General features: G+C 40.8%; 1 protein-coding gene across 2 annotated transcripts in view; it reads left to right on the top strand.

Annotated features, from left to right (window-relative positions):
* Window positions 1-5,801: 5,801 nt before the first annotated feature.
* Window positions 5,802-17,608, top strand: part of LOC149187411 (uncharacterized) — a 143,891-nt gene continuing 132,084 nt past the window's right edge. For both annotated transcript variants that reach the window (XM_089411346.1, XM_089411347.1), the window contains exons 1-2: window positions 5,802-6,495; window positions 6,604-7,161. In XM_089411346.1, coding sequence (XP_089267472.1) covers window positions 6,792-7,161 — 370 coding nt within the window. In that variant the 5' untranslated portion in view covers window positions 5,802-6,495; window positions 6,604-6,791. The remainder of the gene's footprint in view (window positions 6,496-6,603; window positions 7,162-17,608) is intronic.

The raw sequence follows: 17,608 nt of genomic DNA, 5'->3' as shown, positions 1-17,608 counted from the left end.
ATCAAAGCACATGGATCAACAAATAAGAAATTCCCAACCATTAGATCACATCAAATTAAATCCAGACCACACATTCAAAATGAAGCCATTGCAATCCATGTCCACCAATTAAATTCAAGTGCTAAAAACTATAAAAGAAGTTCAACCACTGTTGAAGTTGCATGTTATGCTTTCAAACTATTCAGCAACCTTAAAGACAAAACATCACAAAACAGTTGCCAGTATTTCCAGGTTAATTATATCAATTACAACACATTTTTCTTACATTTATGTTTTCATTTATCAGAGTTCTTGCAATTTCAGTTCTTATAGATTCAGTTTCACTTACAGTTTCAGTTTCATGAAAATCAACACACAACCTACAGTTCTATTTCACAATTCACCTATTTCTATGTTCAGACTTACAGACGTATTGATGTGCCCGACAAGATTTTAGTTGCTTGGTGTGCCCTGGCTATGAACCATCTCGATTAGTAGGAAGTCCCGAGTATCTCAAGGGTTGAGGTTCTCATATCCCGCTTCGTGTCTTCAATTATCCCTGTTTGTAGGCGTTCTTCAAGTGTTGCCAGGAAGATATTCCAAGCTGTCTCCTGATATAGTCTTTCAAACTAGGAGAACTATGGGGTCATAACGGACATCAAGGTCAGTCATGTACCTCGTTAATCCAGCAAGAATATATCGGCGAGCCTAAGATGGTGGAAAGGAAGGGATCAGAGTGCCTTAGCGAGCCGAGCTGTAATAACCAGAGAATGAGGGGCAATGCCATATAAATCAAATCAAATTAAAACAACAATGAAATCAAATAAGGCATGTCCCGAATCGCTGCAGGTCATCCGATGACCGAAAGCGTCCCATCAAAAGAAATAAATCAAGATCAAACCAAACCAAACCAAGAACAATTCCTCAACAATCAAGAATAAATCAAGATCAACATACAAGGACATACAATGGTAAAGATATAATAGTTAATAAATTATGGTAAATTCACTATTATATCTTTACCATTGGATCTTTAGGTATAAACAATTTTTAAATACCAATTACCATTGTAACTAAATTCTAAAGATTAATAGTATTTTAATACTATTTATTTGGAATTAATTAATTTAAGAATAATAATAAATATAGATTTTTAATAAATATAATGACCATTATATTTAAACATTATATTTATTATATTCAATTAACTAATAATAGTAGGTTTCGGTTAATAATAAAAATTATTAGTTTGACTAAGTCAAAATTAGCCGTTGCAATATAACCGTTGGGATCTCTGCACACTCTATTTAATCAAGCTTAGCCAGATCAGTCCTTCAACTTGTCCTGACGATGAACCACACTGGTTGGTTCGAAACGCGTCGACAAAAGATTGATTATGTGATTTTGCCGAAGATTTTCTAAACAATGTTATGGATCACAGAAGTCTAAATTCCTTAATGAAATTGTTATTTTTTTGTGGACAATAGATCAATGGAAGAGGATGAAGCACATAATGAGGCATCAAATGAAGATAATGATATAGTTCAATTAGTTCCATAAGATACTGAAAGGGAAGTACCAAGCAATGACATGCAGGTGGGAGGGGTGGAGAAGACACTTAGCTTGTTCCTAAAGCTACCAGTAGAGAGAGTATCAATGAAAAAAAGCAAGGTGCACCGGGTAGTCTTTGTCTGGGCCGAAGCTCACAGTTACTCACCTCAGAGGACTATATAAACCTGTTAATTGAGTCTGAAAAAAAGAAATTTGAAATGCAAGAATTAAAACAGAAAAAGAAGGATCTAGTCAAAGAGAAGAAGGCAGCAAGGATTGTTGCAGCACAACGTTGAGCAGATGAAAGGATTGAAAGAGATAAAGCAAGGCAGCTTAAGGACCAACAAAAACAAATGGCAAGACAGGAAAAGGAAAAAAGAAAAGCACAACAAATGCTTGGAAAGGAACAAGGGATGATCAATATGGTTGACAATGATACAAGAATAGCTGATGAAACCAGGATTATTTCAAACTCATTGGACTCCATTGTAGATAATACACCATTATTCCAAGATCTCATAAACATTCAAGTGCCTCACAATCAAACTGAGGGTTTACCCACTTGCCTTATTCCTACCAGAGTTGGTGTCAATTCTATGTATGCTCATTACACACCTCCACTTAATGCAGGGGTCAGTAGTGAAAATGTGAGGTATGGGTACTCAATACCTCCATGGTTGGAGGCTGCAAATTGGACTCAATCATATGGCAACAATCAACCATTTCCTAATCAACCCTTGACAGATAGGCCAACCTACCTGGCTCAAGAAGGTAACTCGGGGAGTTTTGGCACTCAAGATTCTCAGGGCCATAAAGAATAGGGGTGTCATATGTTTTTGGTTGTAACCACATTATGATGTGGATTTTGGATGGATTGTATCTTTTTCTTGTCACAAAAACATTTTGGCTTACAACCTAGGTTGTTTTATTTCATAATGTGTGCGACATTATAGCCAAAATCCATTTTAGAAGGAACATCTATAGTCTATTATAATGTAGAAATCTTACAAGATTCTTAGGGTCATAAAGAATAGGGGTGTCATATGTTTTTGGTTGTAACGACATTATGATGTGGATTTTGGATGGACTGTGTCTTTTTCTTGTCACAGAAACATTTTGGCTTACAACCTAGGTTGTTTTATTGCTTTGAAATGCTAACAACATTATGGTTCGATGCATTCACTACATTGAAAAGCCAACAACAGCGTGGTTGGTTGTAAAGTAGTTTTGTTTGCGAGCTAAGCACAAATGTTTATAAAAAATTGATTAATAACATTGAAAGACTATTTGTACAGTGGAAGAAATGCTTTAACCTAGGTTGTTTTATTGTTTTGAAACACTAACAACATTATGGTTCTATGCATTCACTACATTGAAAAGCCAACAATAACTTGGTTGGTTGTAACACAGTTTTGTTTGCGAGCTAAGCACAAATGTTTATAAAAAATGATTAATAACATTGAAAGACTATTTATTATAGTGGAAGAAATGCTTTAACTTAGGTTGTTTTATTGCTTTGAAACGCTAACAACATTATGGTTCTATGCATTCACTACATTGAAAAGCTTACAACAGCTTGGTTGGTTGTAAAGCAGTTTTGTTTGCGACCTAAGCACAAATGTTTATAAGAAATTGATTAATAACATTGAAAGACTATTTATTACAGTGGAAGAAATGCTTTAACCTAGGTTGTTTTGTTGCTTTGAAACGCTAACAACATTATGGTTCTATGCATTCACTACATTGAAAAGCCAACAACAGCTTGGTTGGTTGTAAAGCAGTTTTGTTTGCGAGCTAAGCACAAATGTTTATAAAAATTTGATTAATAACATTGAAAGACTATTTATTACAGTGGATGAAATATAGTTTGTCCTGGTTAAAAATCTAAACAAGGATCAAGCCCTGACTTGCCTATCTATTGCAGTGGTGAGAGAAAAAGGGAAAATAGCAGGGACCGAATGAGAGGAAAGTTTTGCAGATAAGGAAGAGGAGGTTTCTTTGCATAATACATCAAAAGCCATAGGATAACTAATAGAGCTATGACTAAAATACAAGCATCGATTGAAATGAATTTGAAAAGGAAGAGGAAGGACATGGCATAATAAATTCACCATCTAGAGCTAAGAGAATGAGAGGGAGGATATATGGATGTGATCCTTCATACACCTGGATAGTGCCATGGTCCATTGCAACAACATCAAGGGAAACTGAAAAGGAAGCTAGGGGTGACGATGCCTGAGAGTAGGACGATGCCTGAAATGCTTCGGATCTAGCAGTTCTTTTAGATGATGAGGAAGTAATCATCAACAAGAAGAAACCATCCAGTTAGGTTCCATGTCTCATATCCTGCTAGGTCCCTTACTATAATTTGACCTCTGCCCCGACAAAAGACAGATTAAAGAGGACAAATACCTACTGAACTGCTTGGGATCTATCAATTTTTCAAATGATGAGGAACGCTGAAACAATCATCCACATCCACACAATCTCAAAATCACTAATCGACATGCTTACTAAGTTCATTCACATCCACAAGCCTCTCTTCAAGACGATGGTGTGGAAGGAAAAGTAAATGTTAGCAACCCTCCACTGAAAGTGAAACAATAAATGTTAGCAACCTTCAAACTTCTGCGTGTTGTCTGGGCTAGGATAAACTTTATTCAAATATTCATTATGAAACAAATGAGCTTTGATCCTAGCATATGAGCCATTATATACTTTGTTCCACTCTTTACAAAATCTTTTAGAGATCACCCCTAGGGAAAAGCCTTCCTCTCACAACAATATTTTGCATTGTGGAGATCTTGGATAAAAAAGCATGTGTTTCCCAGTTTCTCTAGTGGTTAGGTTAGAAATACAAAATGAAGCCACAGTAGGAACAAAAAATTCAAATCCCAACTCAAAATAAGAAGGTAGCCAATTGCCCTTATCTCACAATGTTCAACCCAAAAAGAACAGTAAGGAAATGGTTAAGAAACTAGTACACTTTCCAACAATAAATTTCTTCATTATGCTCAGTCCATTGTTGAGTATAAAACAACAGCAATAGCATCAACAACAAATTTTGAGAAACCACCTCCTTCAAAATGCTACTAGATGAGGGAAAATTCAGAGAAATGAAGGGAAGAGAGACCCTTGAATAATCCCCAGGTTTTATAAAAACCTCGCAAAAAGATGACCCTCGGAAGATATGACGAGAATGATAGGGAAAATGAAACCCTAGGTTCGGGGGATCATAGGAAACAAAAAGGCATCATTGAAGGAGTATGAAGACTCAAACTCCATGGAAAATGGTGATAACCCTGAAAAAATTGAAAACCTTCAGAGGTAGAAGAAAAATGACCAGAGGTCGAAACCCTAACTGTATAAAATACTCTGTTTCCACCTGTCGGGCTAGGGTCTGAGAAATGATGCAAAGGGGGAACCATATGAGTAGAACCCTAAACCCCTAACCTGCGAAACCCTAAACCCTCAAAACAAAACCCCTAACCTACAAAACCCAAAACCTGCTTGAAACTCCAAGTGCAAATTTAACAAAAATTCCAATAAACAAGGTGAGGTGTTGAAAAACACATCAGAAATCGCTGGTAGGATTAAAATCCTACCGGATAGAAGCCATGTCCAAGTCCAGAGCTCGCCACACCTTCGTCAGACCTTCTCCAGAGCTCACCACACTTGCAACAAGTTGGAAATTAGCAAATGGAGAAACAAGAAAAACCAAAAAAACCTGCAATTCCTTGTAAATGCAACCTTCGACCTCGTACTGGCTGAAATTGGCACTGGCTCCTCTCCAAACAATAGGTCGCACGAATGAAACAACCACCAAGGAAACCCTAAACCACCGGTGGTACAGAATGAACAACAATTGCAAGCGGAAAACCATAAGAACAACATAAACCCTGTTCCAACCATGGATGCGTGCAAGCAAACAATCTCGGACATCAACTCAACAATGGCGGACGAAGCGCGCAAGTAATGGAGCCATCCCGCGCCATCGTCGGTGGAGGGCTTCGCCCAAACACTGAACCCGAACAAAAAAACAAGAGGCAAACCACACATCGTGGCAAACAGGGAGAAACAACTAGGCGGAAGGTTGGCAAACAAGTTTTGAAGTGCTGACACGCTGCACAACACGTGGCAGTCCACGTTGGACACGTGTCGTACAAGGTAATGTGCTGGCCACGTCGGTGTAGGTGAGGTGGAGGAGAGGGCGCATGGGGTCCCTCCCCTATTGCTGGGCTGTTTATAAGACCATTCTTCGCTGTCACATCAAGGGGAGGAATTGTGTTGTCAGGAGATGAGGAGAGTTTCTGTGTTGACTGCGTTCTGGAGTGACTCGGTGATCTGTCCTGCGTATTGCTGTGCCTGATGGAGAGACCGTTTATGTCCACGCTGCCTATATCCTGTGCCATCGCCACGCTGTTTACTCTCATTTCATCACCATGCGTGTTGCTGATTGCCTTTATACACACACTGCTCCTCTCCTGATTTATAACTGCGCCATTTATCTTTGGTGAAGGACTAACTGTTATATCGAGAAAACCGGATTGCGTTCTGCAGGAATCAAGATTAGGGTCAGTGCTGTTAGGGACCTGTAAGCCGGATTGCTTTCTGGTGGAGAGACTGTTTATATCCACTCTGTTTATATCCTGTGACATCATGTTTACTCCCATTGCATCTCCCTGTGTGTTGCTGATTATACACACGCTGTTCCTATCTTTATTTATAACTGCGCTGTTTATTTCTGTTATATCGAGATGAGGAACGTTATCAGGGGATGATGAGTTTGGGTGGTTATCATTAAGCGGATTCTGCTGCGTTTGGTAAGCTTGCGTTCTGAAAGTAACATCAAGATTAAGGTTCTGAGTGCTGTTAGGGACCTTTAAACTGGAATAAGCGTGGTGTCTATGAGAGCACGGGTTATACTCTTCACAAACATTGCGCAAATTGTTATCATGAGGAAAGGTATAGATGAGAGGAAAGAAGTTTCTGCTAAATTTTTACTAATTTTGATCTAACCCATTTAATTTCATTTCTAACTAGAGGTTCACTTAATTTTTTGAAACTGGACAGATTTCTGCCCAAGCGAAGAAGATGTTTGCAGATAGCAAATTTAGGAATGAGATTGTTGTCTCTGGCACTGTGTACTCTGCATGTGATCTGTAGCGGAATCCTCTGATTCTGTTTTCTGCCCACATTAGATTTCCCCTGCCATCAATAAACACTCCGCTCAAAACGAAAACAGAAACCTTGCAAATACAATGTTTCTGGTCATCCAAATTGCCAATCCCAACATTTTTTCTCACAAACCTTCCAATGTCCATGTACTCAATAACCCCATTTCTTCATATTTATCCTCTCTTAGTTCGAAGGGTGGATCCCAACAATATCCTCATCCCGTGTCACGCAAAGCTCAGAATAATAGCAGTCTTGGAATCATCAATTGGGTGTTGCAGAAACCCACAAATGCAGGGTATTCACGGTCTGTTACTATTCCCTATGTCTGGGAAGAGCCTGCCGTGTATGACAGCGAAGAGGAAGGTTCAATTCAGGGTTTAAGTCCTTTAGAGTTTATTAGAGAGAATGACAACAAAACAAGGATGGCAGAAGAAAATGAGCAGCTGATGAAAGGTAAATATTCTAGTACAATATTTATGTTTTTCCCGTTTAATTAAAGACTACATGAATATTACTTGCATGCACCTTTGGCTTCAGTATGTAATTGTGATGCATTCTGTTACACAAACGCATACTATTTTCAAAAGTATCTACATTATAGAAAGTCTTCACAGCAGGCCTGAGCATCCCAAAACCAGGGCTCACAGATCATAATCGCCCTTTCGGACTACGACAGTTGGTATTTTAATGAAAACAAACCGAAAGTCTGAGGCCGAAAACCAATTTTTAAAACCTAGCAGCCGCATACTGAATATAACAGACAGATCATAGAAGTTCACAAAAACCGTAAGCCCTATGTTCACGTCTGCTACAAGGCTGGAGGGCTCTGAAGGAAATCATGCCCCAAGAAGGTGCTTCTTCTCCTTCTCTGGGACTGGCTCTTCTTCGACAATAACACGATCCTATCGCTCAGTCACATAGTCAACATGATCCTGGCTTTATTACAGGTTTTCATGCTATTGATACTGTTAGTTTTTTCCTTTCTGCTGCCAGTAATATAAATCTGCTATTAGAACTACCTCCTACGAGTTTTTTCTGTGTCATTGCTATACCCGTGGTTGTTGGTCTATTTCCATGTATTCCGTCGGTTCAATTTTGCAACAAAATATGGGAAAACCAAAAAATGTTTCAAATAAACAGCAGCAACATCATCTGCAACAGATGTTTCTGCACCCGGAATTTGGCAACTACACCAAATACTGCAGGCTTCACAAGCATTATTACAGCCACAAGTCAGAATCACAGCAGCAGTTGCGAAAGTACCATCAACTTCGGTCCCAATTACTGTTTCAACCACAACAATTGCAACACTTGTTGGTTTGAATGTGGTTGCTGTAACAATAACAAATATGGTTGCAGCAACCGTTGGTTTGAATTTTGAGTGTGGTTGTTGCAACAAATATTATTGCAGCAACCACATTCAAACCAACAAGAGGTGCAGCACGGGCTTTAAACATCTGATAGTTTGTTACAGCAGGAGAACGCTCCTGAATATTACAATCAGTCTTCACAGCAAAGAGGGCTTCAAGAGGCTTTTTCAACCTCTATTGATTCATCTGGTCAAACTAGATGGCTAACTATTGATGTTGAGGACTGGCAAGAGAAGAAATTTCAAAAACTACAGAGTTTAAAGGAGGTGTATTATCCTCAATTAAAAGAACTACATGACAGAATTGTGGATAAGCGTCAACACCCTTTGCCACCTGAGCAACTGGAAATACTCAAATTCTGCAAGAATTCATTACCAACGCATGGGGGCATGTTGTCAAGTACCAAGGAGCGGTATTCCACAAGGGTTCGTTGAAGAGAAATTGCTTACCTTTGAGAAACAGATGAAAGGATTTCAAAGTTCTCTTAGGTTGTGAAAACCTGACTTATATCAACAGGAGGGACAACAATGATTGCAATCACAAACTTGCAATAAATTGCAATCTGTGCAACAGCCCTCTCAGCCCCAAATATCTCAGGTTCAGCAACTAAGAGAAGAATGCGCTTCAGCAACAACTACTACTCAGTTGACAGGCTTCTACTATGCTACAAGATCCAGAAAAGGCGCATGAAGATAAAAACAGATACACATTTTCAGGCAAAATGATTTTCTACAAGAACTGTATATTTCTTATACCTAATTCTAGGTCCAAAAAGAAGCTCTTAGCTGATTATCGTTCTTCAGTCACTGCTGGTTACAATTCTGATTTTAAAGGATCTGCTGGTCACTATCATAATTCTTTTCTTACTTATCTTACTATTCTTTGCTTTCTGAATTAAGATATGAGTTGGTATGCCATCAATCCTGTGTTTTCGTTCATGGCTGACAGTTACATTGACTTTATTACTCCTCCTGTCATCCAGGGTACATAGATTATTTCAGTGCAGCATTCATCACCATTGTAAGCCCAAGGTCACAAGTTAAAAGCCATATAGAAAATTATGTGAGACCCTGTATTAGGCATCCTAGACTTGTGTCTTGTTAGTTTAAGTCTGTATTTCAGTCGTTTGGTCAGACCATGCCCTATCCCTGGAAAGCTCCACTCAAGCACACTCCCTAATTGGATTGGATTGGATGGCGTTTGGTGCACTGCTCTTGATGACTGGTGGTTTTCTAGTAACATTCATTTTGTAGGGGTGATCACAGGTGTATGTGTCAGTCCAGTGCGTGTCAAGGTGCACCTATGTCATTCCACATGGTTAGAGTCTTATCAAGTTGTAGGTGACCTTGGCCTTGGTGGGGTATTCCTCATGACATCTCTCATAACATAGTAGTCTCATTTGAACATTTTCATGTTTCTCAAGGTACTTCACAGTTTCTGATGCAAAATGGCCATGTGGTCAAAAAGTCAACCTAGTCTCAGATTGCAGAGGATGAGACTAGAGGATTCCATTCCACGTGGAAGTTTTCCGTTGAGGGAATTTGGTGAAAAGTTATGGCTTGGTTAAACTTGGTCAATAGTATAGGAAAAGTTCCCAGGGTTTTTTTTGTTGAAAATTGAGGCAGCTCAGGGAGAAATTTCGCCATAGGGAAACCATCCTTGCCCCAAAGAAAGAATAAATTATTTAATGTGGCAAATAATCTTGGGAAGTAGAAAAATATTTTTATATTATTAGAAGGGAATTTGAATTTGCATTTGCCTCCAAAGCAAATTGACTTCATATCACTCATGTCGGCTAACTCTAATGGATGCGACCGCTCACATTGAAACAACTATATAAATCCGTCAATATTCCTCCATTCAACATTCAGATCTTTGAGGTTCATTTTATTATATAACGGTCGCTCTTGTGGTTTGTTGGATTCATCACTCGCATTACATGTGATTCGTTTTATCCTCGACTCGCATAGCATTCTATGGCACATGTTACAAATGGCTCGCACTGCACTCTACTCTATGTGACTTGCATTCTGTTAAGTTATGGTATGTTCTATGCTTATAACAGTTTACTTCTCTTTCTTATTATATTCCATAGATTAGCAATCAAATGTACATAAAGTAAAGTGCAGATAGAACATTAAATGATCGACAGAAAACAAGCCAAGACAAGAGACACAAGATGTGGCGGCTAGCCAGGGACAAACCCCACAATGTGTGGGGAAACCCTTTGATCAAATCTTCTTTTATCTTCAATAATTCAGCAGAGAGAAATAGTACAAGAAATCTGATTTATATCAGCAGTAGCAAACCCTTGATTAGCATCAACATTAGCGGCTTCATCATCAAACTAGGGCAAACGATATCTCACAAATCGATCGTCGGATCGGCTTGATTCCACCACCAAAAGTTGTGGCTTCCAAAGGAGGTTCAGATGAGGAGATCTTCTAGTCCATGCAGGTCAAACTTTACTTCTGCAGTTGCAGTTTCAGTTTCGGCAGCTTCCGGCTTCAAACTAGGGTAGTTGATATCTTGCAAACAGTCCGTCGGATTGACTTGATTCCACCACCAAAGTTGCGGCTTTCAGAGGAGGTTCAGATGAACCTGCAACGTAGTTCAGATGAGGAGCTCTTCTAGTCCACGTAGGTCAATCTTTACTTCTGTAGTGGCAGCTTCAGTTTCAACAGCTCCCAGCTTCAAACTAGGGCAATCGATATCTTGCAAACCGTCCATCGGATTGACTTGATTCCACCACCAAAAGTTGCGGCTTTCAGAGAAGGTTCAGATGAACCTACAGCACAGTTCAGATGAGGAGATCTTCTAGTCCACGCAGGTCAATCTTTACTTCTGCAGTTGCAGCTTCAGTTTCAGCAGCTTCCAGCTTCAAATGTGTGAGGGAGAGATCCTTTTCTGCGCAGTAGAGAAGAGACTCTTTTCTTCGCAATAGAGAGAGAGAGATGTGATGAGATGAGTGAGTCCAAATGAGGAAAAGTCCTCCTGTATTTATACACAACACAACGTTGGTGTCTGAATAGATGCGATTGTTGGGCTTCTGAACCTACATGAGTTGTAGGTCGGCTTGATAATAATTCCATAATCAAAATAAATTCATATTTCCATGAATGCTTATCAAAATCGGATGATCTTTATATCAATCCTACACCTCTCGACGAGAGGAATCTAATAAAAATATTATCAGCCATGAATAAGATGACCCACATGAAGTTTTGCCATAGTTGCCAATTTTAACACTCCCTCTCAACTAGGGAGAACTTCATCTGCAATCTGTCTATCGGTCGTTACTATTCATCCATCAAATGCACAGGCCTGTACAGCCCGACCCTTGCCCTGCTTTGCTCTATTTTGTCTGTTTTGCTTTGTCTTGTTCTGCCCTGTATTGATCTATACGGCTCTGCTCTGTTATATGCTGCTCTGCTTTGTTCTGTTCTGCTCTGCTTTTGTCGGAATTATGAAGAAGAAGAAATGATCGAGGATGTATCATACTAACTCAAAGTCAGTCTCAGAGTATGTACTACTGGTCTTAGATCAGTCTCAACCAACCCGAAGTCAGTGTCATAGTGAGTACAACTCCACTGGTCCTAGACCAATATCATCCTCCACTGACTCAAAATCAGTCTCAGAGTGCGTACCACTGGTCCCAGACCAGTATCGCAGTCTCAGAGAGTGTACCACTGGTCTCGGACCAGTCTCAACCGACCCGAAGTCAGTGTCATAGTATGGTACAACTCCTACCACTGGTCCCAGACCAGTACCATTGATCCCAGATCAATGGAGGTCATCTTAGTGTAGGGAGTACGGTAGATACAATGATGCATCCATCGGTACTACTATGGTCCCTAACTTTATTTCCCTGCTCATTGATCAGATGAGAGGTACTTCCCATGAGTCCCAGACTGCATGGGTAGGATGCCTCGACAGGAGAACTAATCAATCCTGTCCTCACAGGAGAACACATCAATACTGCTAGAATCGCCATGAATAACACATCAATCCAGGCTGCCATGGAGAACACATCAATCCAGGCCTCACAGGAGAACACATCAATCTAGGCCTCACAGGAGAACACATCAATCCTGCTACAATCGCCATGGAGAACACATCAATCCAGGCCTCACAGGAGAACTAATCATCCTGCTACATAGGAGAGCGAATCATCCTGTTCCACAAGAAAGCGAATCATCTTGTCCCACAAGAGAGCGAATCATCTTGTTCCAGTGCGCACCACCAGGGGAGGGTGAATCACCCTTGTGGTTGTATGTTGCTCCAGTAAGAACTGCAAGCCCTCAGAGCTCCCAGAGCTCAATGTATGCAACATGCAGGACCCTTGTACAAGGGTTTCTTGATGACTCCAAGTCGTTTGGGAAAATCACAGATTAGATCTTTCCTCAGGGCTTTGACAAGGTGTATCGACCTGTACATCATCTTAATGCGATGGAGCCTCCTTGCTCATCGACTTACCATATCCCAGATGATGTCTATCTGCTGGAGCAATCGACGAATATGGGATTCCTCAATAATCGAATCCCACCTCTGGTTGTTACAGAGAATCATAGTCGTATCCAATGTAAATCCAAACAACGCACTGAAGAGCTTTCGCAACTAGACTGCCTCACAGGAGGCCATGCTAGCAGCAATATATTCTGCTTTGGTGGTGCTCAAAGCCACCGACTTTTGCTTCTTGCTCATCCAGGATATCGAAGCAGATCCCAAGGTGAAACAGCACTCGGAAGTGCTCTTACGGTCCACCACACTGCCTGCCCAATCAGCATCAGTATATCCAAGTAGTCTCACATCTCCGGCAGTGTATCTTAACCCATTAGTAATTGTGCCACGAAGATATCTCAGAAGATTCTTGGCATCAATCTAGTGAGGCTCAACCAAATATGAGCTCACAATGCTAACTGCAAAACATATGTTCAGACGGAGGTTCACCAAGAACATCAATGTGAATGAGTGTATGAAACTCAGAGGCATTTCCCAAATCTGGTCCGACATCACTACCATATAACTTCTAAAAGTTAAGATCCTCGAGGTAGTCACAGGCTTGCAGTACCGAATCTTTCCAATCTCTTTACCACATATTTTCCTCGAGATAGGAAAATTTCCCTTGGCTTCTGCCACACTTCAAGTCCTTAGTCCTTCATTTTAAATTCAGAAGCCAACTCCCTCTTACATTTGTGAATGAGAGGGTATGCACCTGTTAGAAAGAGGTCATCCACATACAACACCAGTATGAGAGGCTTGTCATCTTCAACCTTAAGGTAAAGGTTAGGATTGACTTCACTCCTAGTGAATCCCAGCTTCATCAAGTAGCTATTGATCCTCTCATACCATGCTCGGGGTGCTTGCTTCAGCCCATAGAGAGCCTTCTTCAACCTGCATACATGAGATTTTCAATCATAAATCTCAAATCCTTTGGGTTGCTCCACGTAGACCTCTTCTTTGATCGAACTGTGCAAGAACACGGTCTTGAAATCCATCTGATGTAGGTTCCATCCTTGTGAAGCCACAAGGGCTATGATCAAGCAGATGGTCGTATATCTGGCAACAGGTGCAAATATCACATCATAGTCTATACCTTCCTTCTGGGAGAAACCATGAGCAACAAAACGAGCCTTCTACTATTCCATACTTCCATCTGCTGCATGCTTTATCTTGTAAAGCCATTTAGAAGTGACAATTGTCTTGTCCTGGGGTCAAGGAACTACTTCTCAGACATCATTCTCCATAATAGACTCATATTCTTTGGTCAGAGCATCCTTCCATACTTGATGCTTGACGGCATCTGGGAATGATGGAGGCTCGTTTTGTATGATCGTGCTCATGATGGTCAGGTATCCCTGATACTTGTTAGGTTTCTTACTTTCATGGAAGGTTCCTCGGGGTGCAGCATGTCCTTCAGCATCATCAAGTATCCCCCTAAGCCATGAAGGCCTCTTCTTAGAAGAGGAAGGCTCAGGTGGATAAATAAGATCCATGGGTTCCTCCACATCAAGCATTGTTACATCATCTACCCATAGAGACAGCTTCCACAATCGTACGGTTCTTCCTTTCCGCCACACCATTCTGCTCAGGAGTATGTGGTGTAGTAGTCTCCCTCTTAATGCCAGCCTCAGATATGCCTGAGTGAACCAACTGTAATATATCAGAGGTCTTGCTTTGGCTTGAGGGGAATGGTCCCCTTTTGAGCTTTCCTTCGGCACATCCTGGACATACACCTTCTTTCTCTACTCGGAATTCGGGCATCCTTGTCACCATTTGTCTTACATCGAGTAGAGCTTTATAATGAAGGTGGGCAAACTTTTGATGCCAAAGTTCGGACTGAAGAGATGTGTCTTAAGATATGACACCTAGCGGACTTCCATCGACCTGATATAATGAATCAACACGAAACCCAAGAGTAAAAGCATCTTTAACATTATTTTTCCATATACGTACCTTTCCATTGCTGAAGGTTACCTTGTAGCCTTTGTCTTCCATTGCCGAGATGGACACCAGGTTCTTTTTGAGGTCAGGTGCATTTAATACATGTTGGAATTTCTAGCCTTCTTGAAAGGTTGTCCTTTTCCTTGATTCCTAGCTCTCCTCTTACCTTTGCTATTGAATTTGTCATTCCTTTGATTTCCATCAGAGGGATTTTGATCATCGTCCCAGTGTGAGTCCTTTCTATCAGGGCACTCCCTTGCATAGTGACCTGCTTTATCGCAGATGTAACATCGTCCTTTTCTTCCACCCTTATGTCCAGCCTTTCCTTTTGATTTAGTCCCAGAATTATTTCTTTTCTTAGCATGAGAAGAAAAGGCAGCAGGAGGACCTTTAGGCATGGGCATTTCTTGCTCTTCTACCCTTGTTTCTTCTTGAATGCATCTAGCTATTAATTCCTCAAAACTAGGAATTACATTATTGTTCAGAAGAGTAGTCCTGAACACGTACCATTCTGATGGTAATCCTCGAAGAGTCGTGAGTGCCATTTCCCTATCAATAATAGTCTTTCCAATAGATAGGAGATCATTCTTGATCTCGGTGATTCTTAAGAAGTATGCTTGCATACTCTCATCTTTACCCTTCTTAATTTCCTTCAGCTTATTTCTAAGAAATAAAACTTGATTTGCATCATTAACTTTTAAATAAACTCACCAGTCTATCGTAGATTTCCTTGGAGGTGTTCAGATCGGAGATGTAGGCCACCAAGTGCTTGTCGATAGAGTCCCGGATGATCTTCTTTGTTTTGACTTCTTCGTTTTTCCATTTGTTCTAGGCAGCAGCAGATGCATTTGATGGCGGCTCAACAGTATTGCCTCTCACATGATCCAACACTCCTTGATCCTCAAGGGTTAGATCGATAGACATCTTCCATCCGTGATAGTCAGCTTTCTCATGGAGCTTGTCTTCGGCAGGAAAGAGTGTTGAGGACCCCATCGTTCTTTTAGGATAGCCTTGCCAATCTTCTCTTCGGTGATTGCTCTTGCTCTTGCTCGGGCTTTGTCTTCACCCCAGCTTCAATACCATGTTAAGTTATGGTATGTTCTATGCTTATAACAATTTACTTCTCCTTCTTATTATATTCCATAGATTAGCAATCAAATGTACATAAAGTAAAGTGCAGATAGAACATTAAATGATCGACAAAAAACAAGCCAAGACAACAGACACAAGATGTGGCGGCTAGCCAGGGACAAACCCCACAATGTGTGGGGAAACCCTTTGATCAAATCTTCTTTATATCAGCAGAGAGAAATAGTACAATAAATCTGATTTATATCAGCAGTAGCAAACCCTTGATCAGCAACATCAACATTAGCGGCTTCATCATCAAACTAGCGCAGACGATATCTCACAAACCAACCGTCGGATCGGCTTGATTCCACCACCAAAAGTTGTGGCTTCCAGAGGAGGTTCAGATGAACCTACAACGCAGTTCAGATGAGGATATTTTCTAGTCCACGCAGGTCAAAATTTACTTTTGCAGTTGTAGTTTCAGTTTTGGCGGCTTCCAGCTTCAAACTAGGGTAGTCGATATCTTGCAAACCGTCCGTCGGATTGACTTGATTCCACCACCAAAAGTTGCGGCTTTTAGAGGAGGTTCAGATGAACCTACAACGCAGTTCAGATGAGGAGATCTTCTAGTCCACGTAGGTCAATCTTTACTTCTGCAGTTGCAGCTTCAGTTTCAGCAGCTTCCGGCTTCAAACTAGGGCAATCATATCTTGCAAACCGTCCATCGTATTGACTTGACTCCACCACCAAAAGTTGCGGCTTTCAGAGAAGGTTCAGATGAACCTACAGCGCAGTTCAGATGAGGAGATCTTCTAGTCCACGCAGGTCAATCTTTACTTCTGCAGTTTCAGCTTCAGTTTCAGCAGCGTTCGGCTTCAAATGTGTGAGGGAGAGACCCTTTTCTGCACAGTAGAGAAGAGACTCTTTTCTGCGCAGTATAGAGAGAGAGAGATGTGATGAGATGAGTGAGTCCAAATGAGGAAAAGTCCTGTATTTATACACAATGTTGGTGTTTGAATAGATGCGATTGTTGGGCTTCTGAGCCTACATGAGTTGTAGGTCGGCTTGATAATAATTCCATAATCAAAATAAATTCATATCTCCATGAATGCTTATCGGAATTGGATGATCTTTATATCAATCCTACACCTCTCGACGAGAGGAATCTAATAAAAATATTATCAGCCATAAATAAGATGACCCGCATGAAGTTTTGCCCTAGTTGCCAATTTTAACACATTCAATGACAGAGTCTTGCATATTCATCTCTGAGGCTTGTCGCATATCACAGTGGCTCAATGGCACAACGACTCAGTGACTGAGGGAAGCTTTGCTGCGCTTTTTTATAAGACCATTGTTCGCTGTCACATCAAGTGGAGGAATTGTGTTTTCAGGAGATGAGGGGAGTTTCTGTGTTGACTGCGTTCTGGAGTGACTCGGTGATCTGTCCTGCGTATTGTTGTGCCTGATGGAGAGACCGTTTATGTCCACGCTGCTTATATCCTGTGCCATCGCCACACTGTTACTCTCATTTCATCACCATGCGTGTTGCTGATTGCCTTTATACACACACTGCTCCTCTCCTGATTTATAACTGCGCCGTTTATCTTTGGTGAAGGATTAACTGTTATATCGAGAAAACCGGATTGCGTTCTGCAGGAATCAAGATTAGGCTCAGCGCTGTTAGGGACCTATAAGCCAGATTGCGTTCTGGTGGAGAGACTGTTTATATCCACTCTGTTTATATCATGTGACATCATGTTTACTCCCATTACATCTCCCTGTGTGTTGCTGATTATACACACGCTGTTCCTATCTTTATTTATAATTGCGCTGTTTATTTCTGTTATATCGAGATGAGGAATGTTATCAGGGGATGAGGAGTTTGGGTGGTTATCATTAAGCGGATTCTGCTGCGTTTGTTAAGCTTGCGTTCTGAAAGTAACATCAAGATTAAGGTTCTGAGTGCTGTTAGAGACCTTTAAACTGGAACAAGCGTGGTGTCTATGAGAGCA

Source organism: Pinus tabuliformis, chromosome 3_1 (assembly GCF_031772625.1).
Source record: "Pinus tabuliformis cultivar Carrire ecotype Pingquan chromosome 3_1, CPIR1, whole genome shotgun sequence".
In the NCBI taxonomy this organism is placed as follows: Eukaryota; Viridiplantae; Streptophyta; class Pinopsida; order Pinales; family Pinaceae; genus Pinus; species Pinus tabuliformis.
Note: the sequence above shows the minus strand (reverse complement) of the source record. Positions and strands in the feature narration are given on the sequence as shown.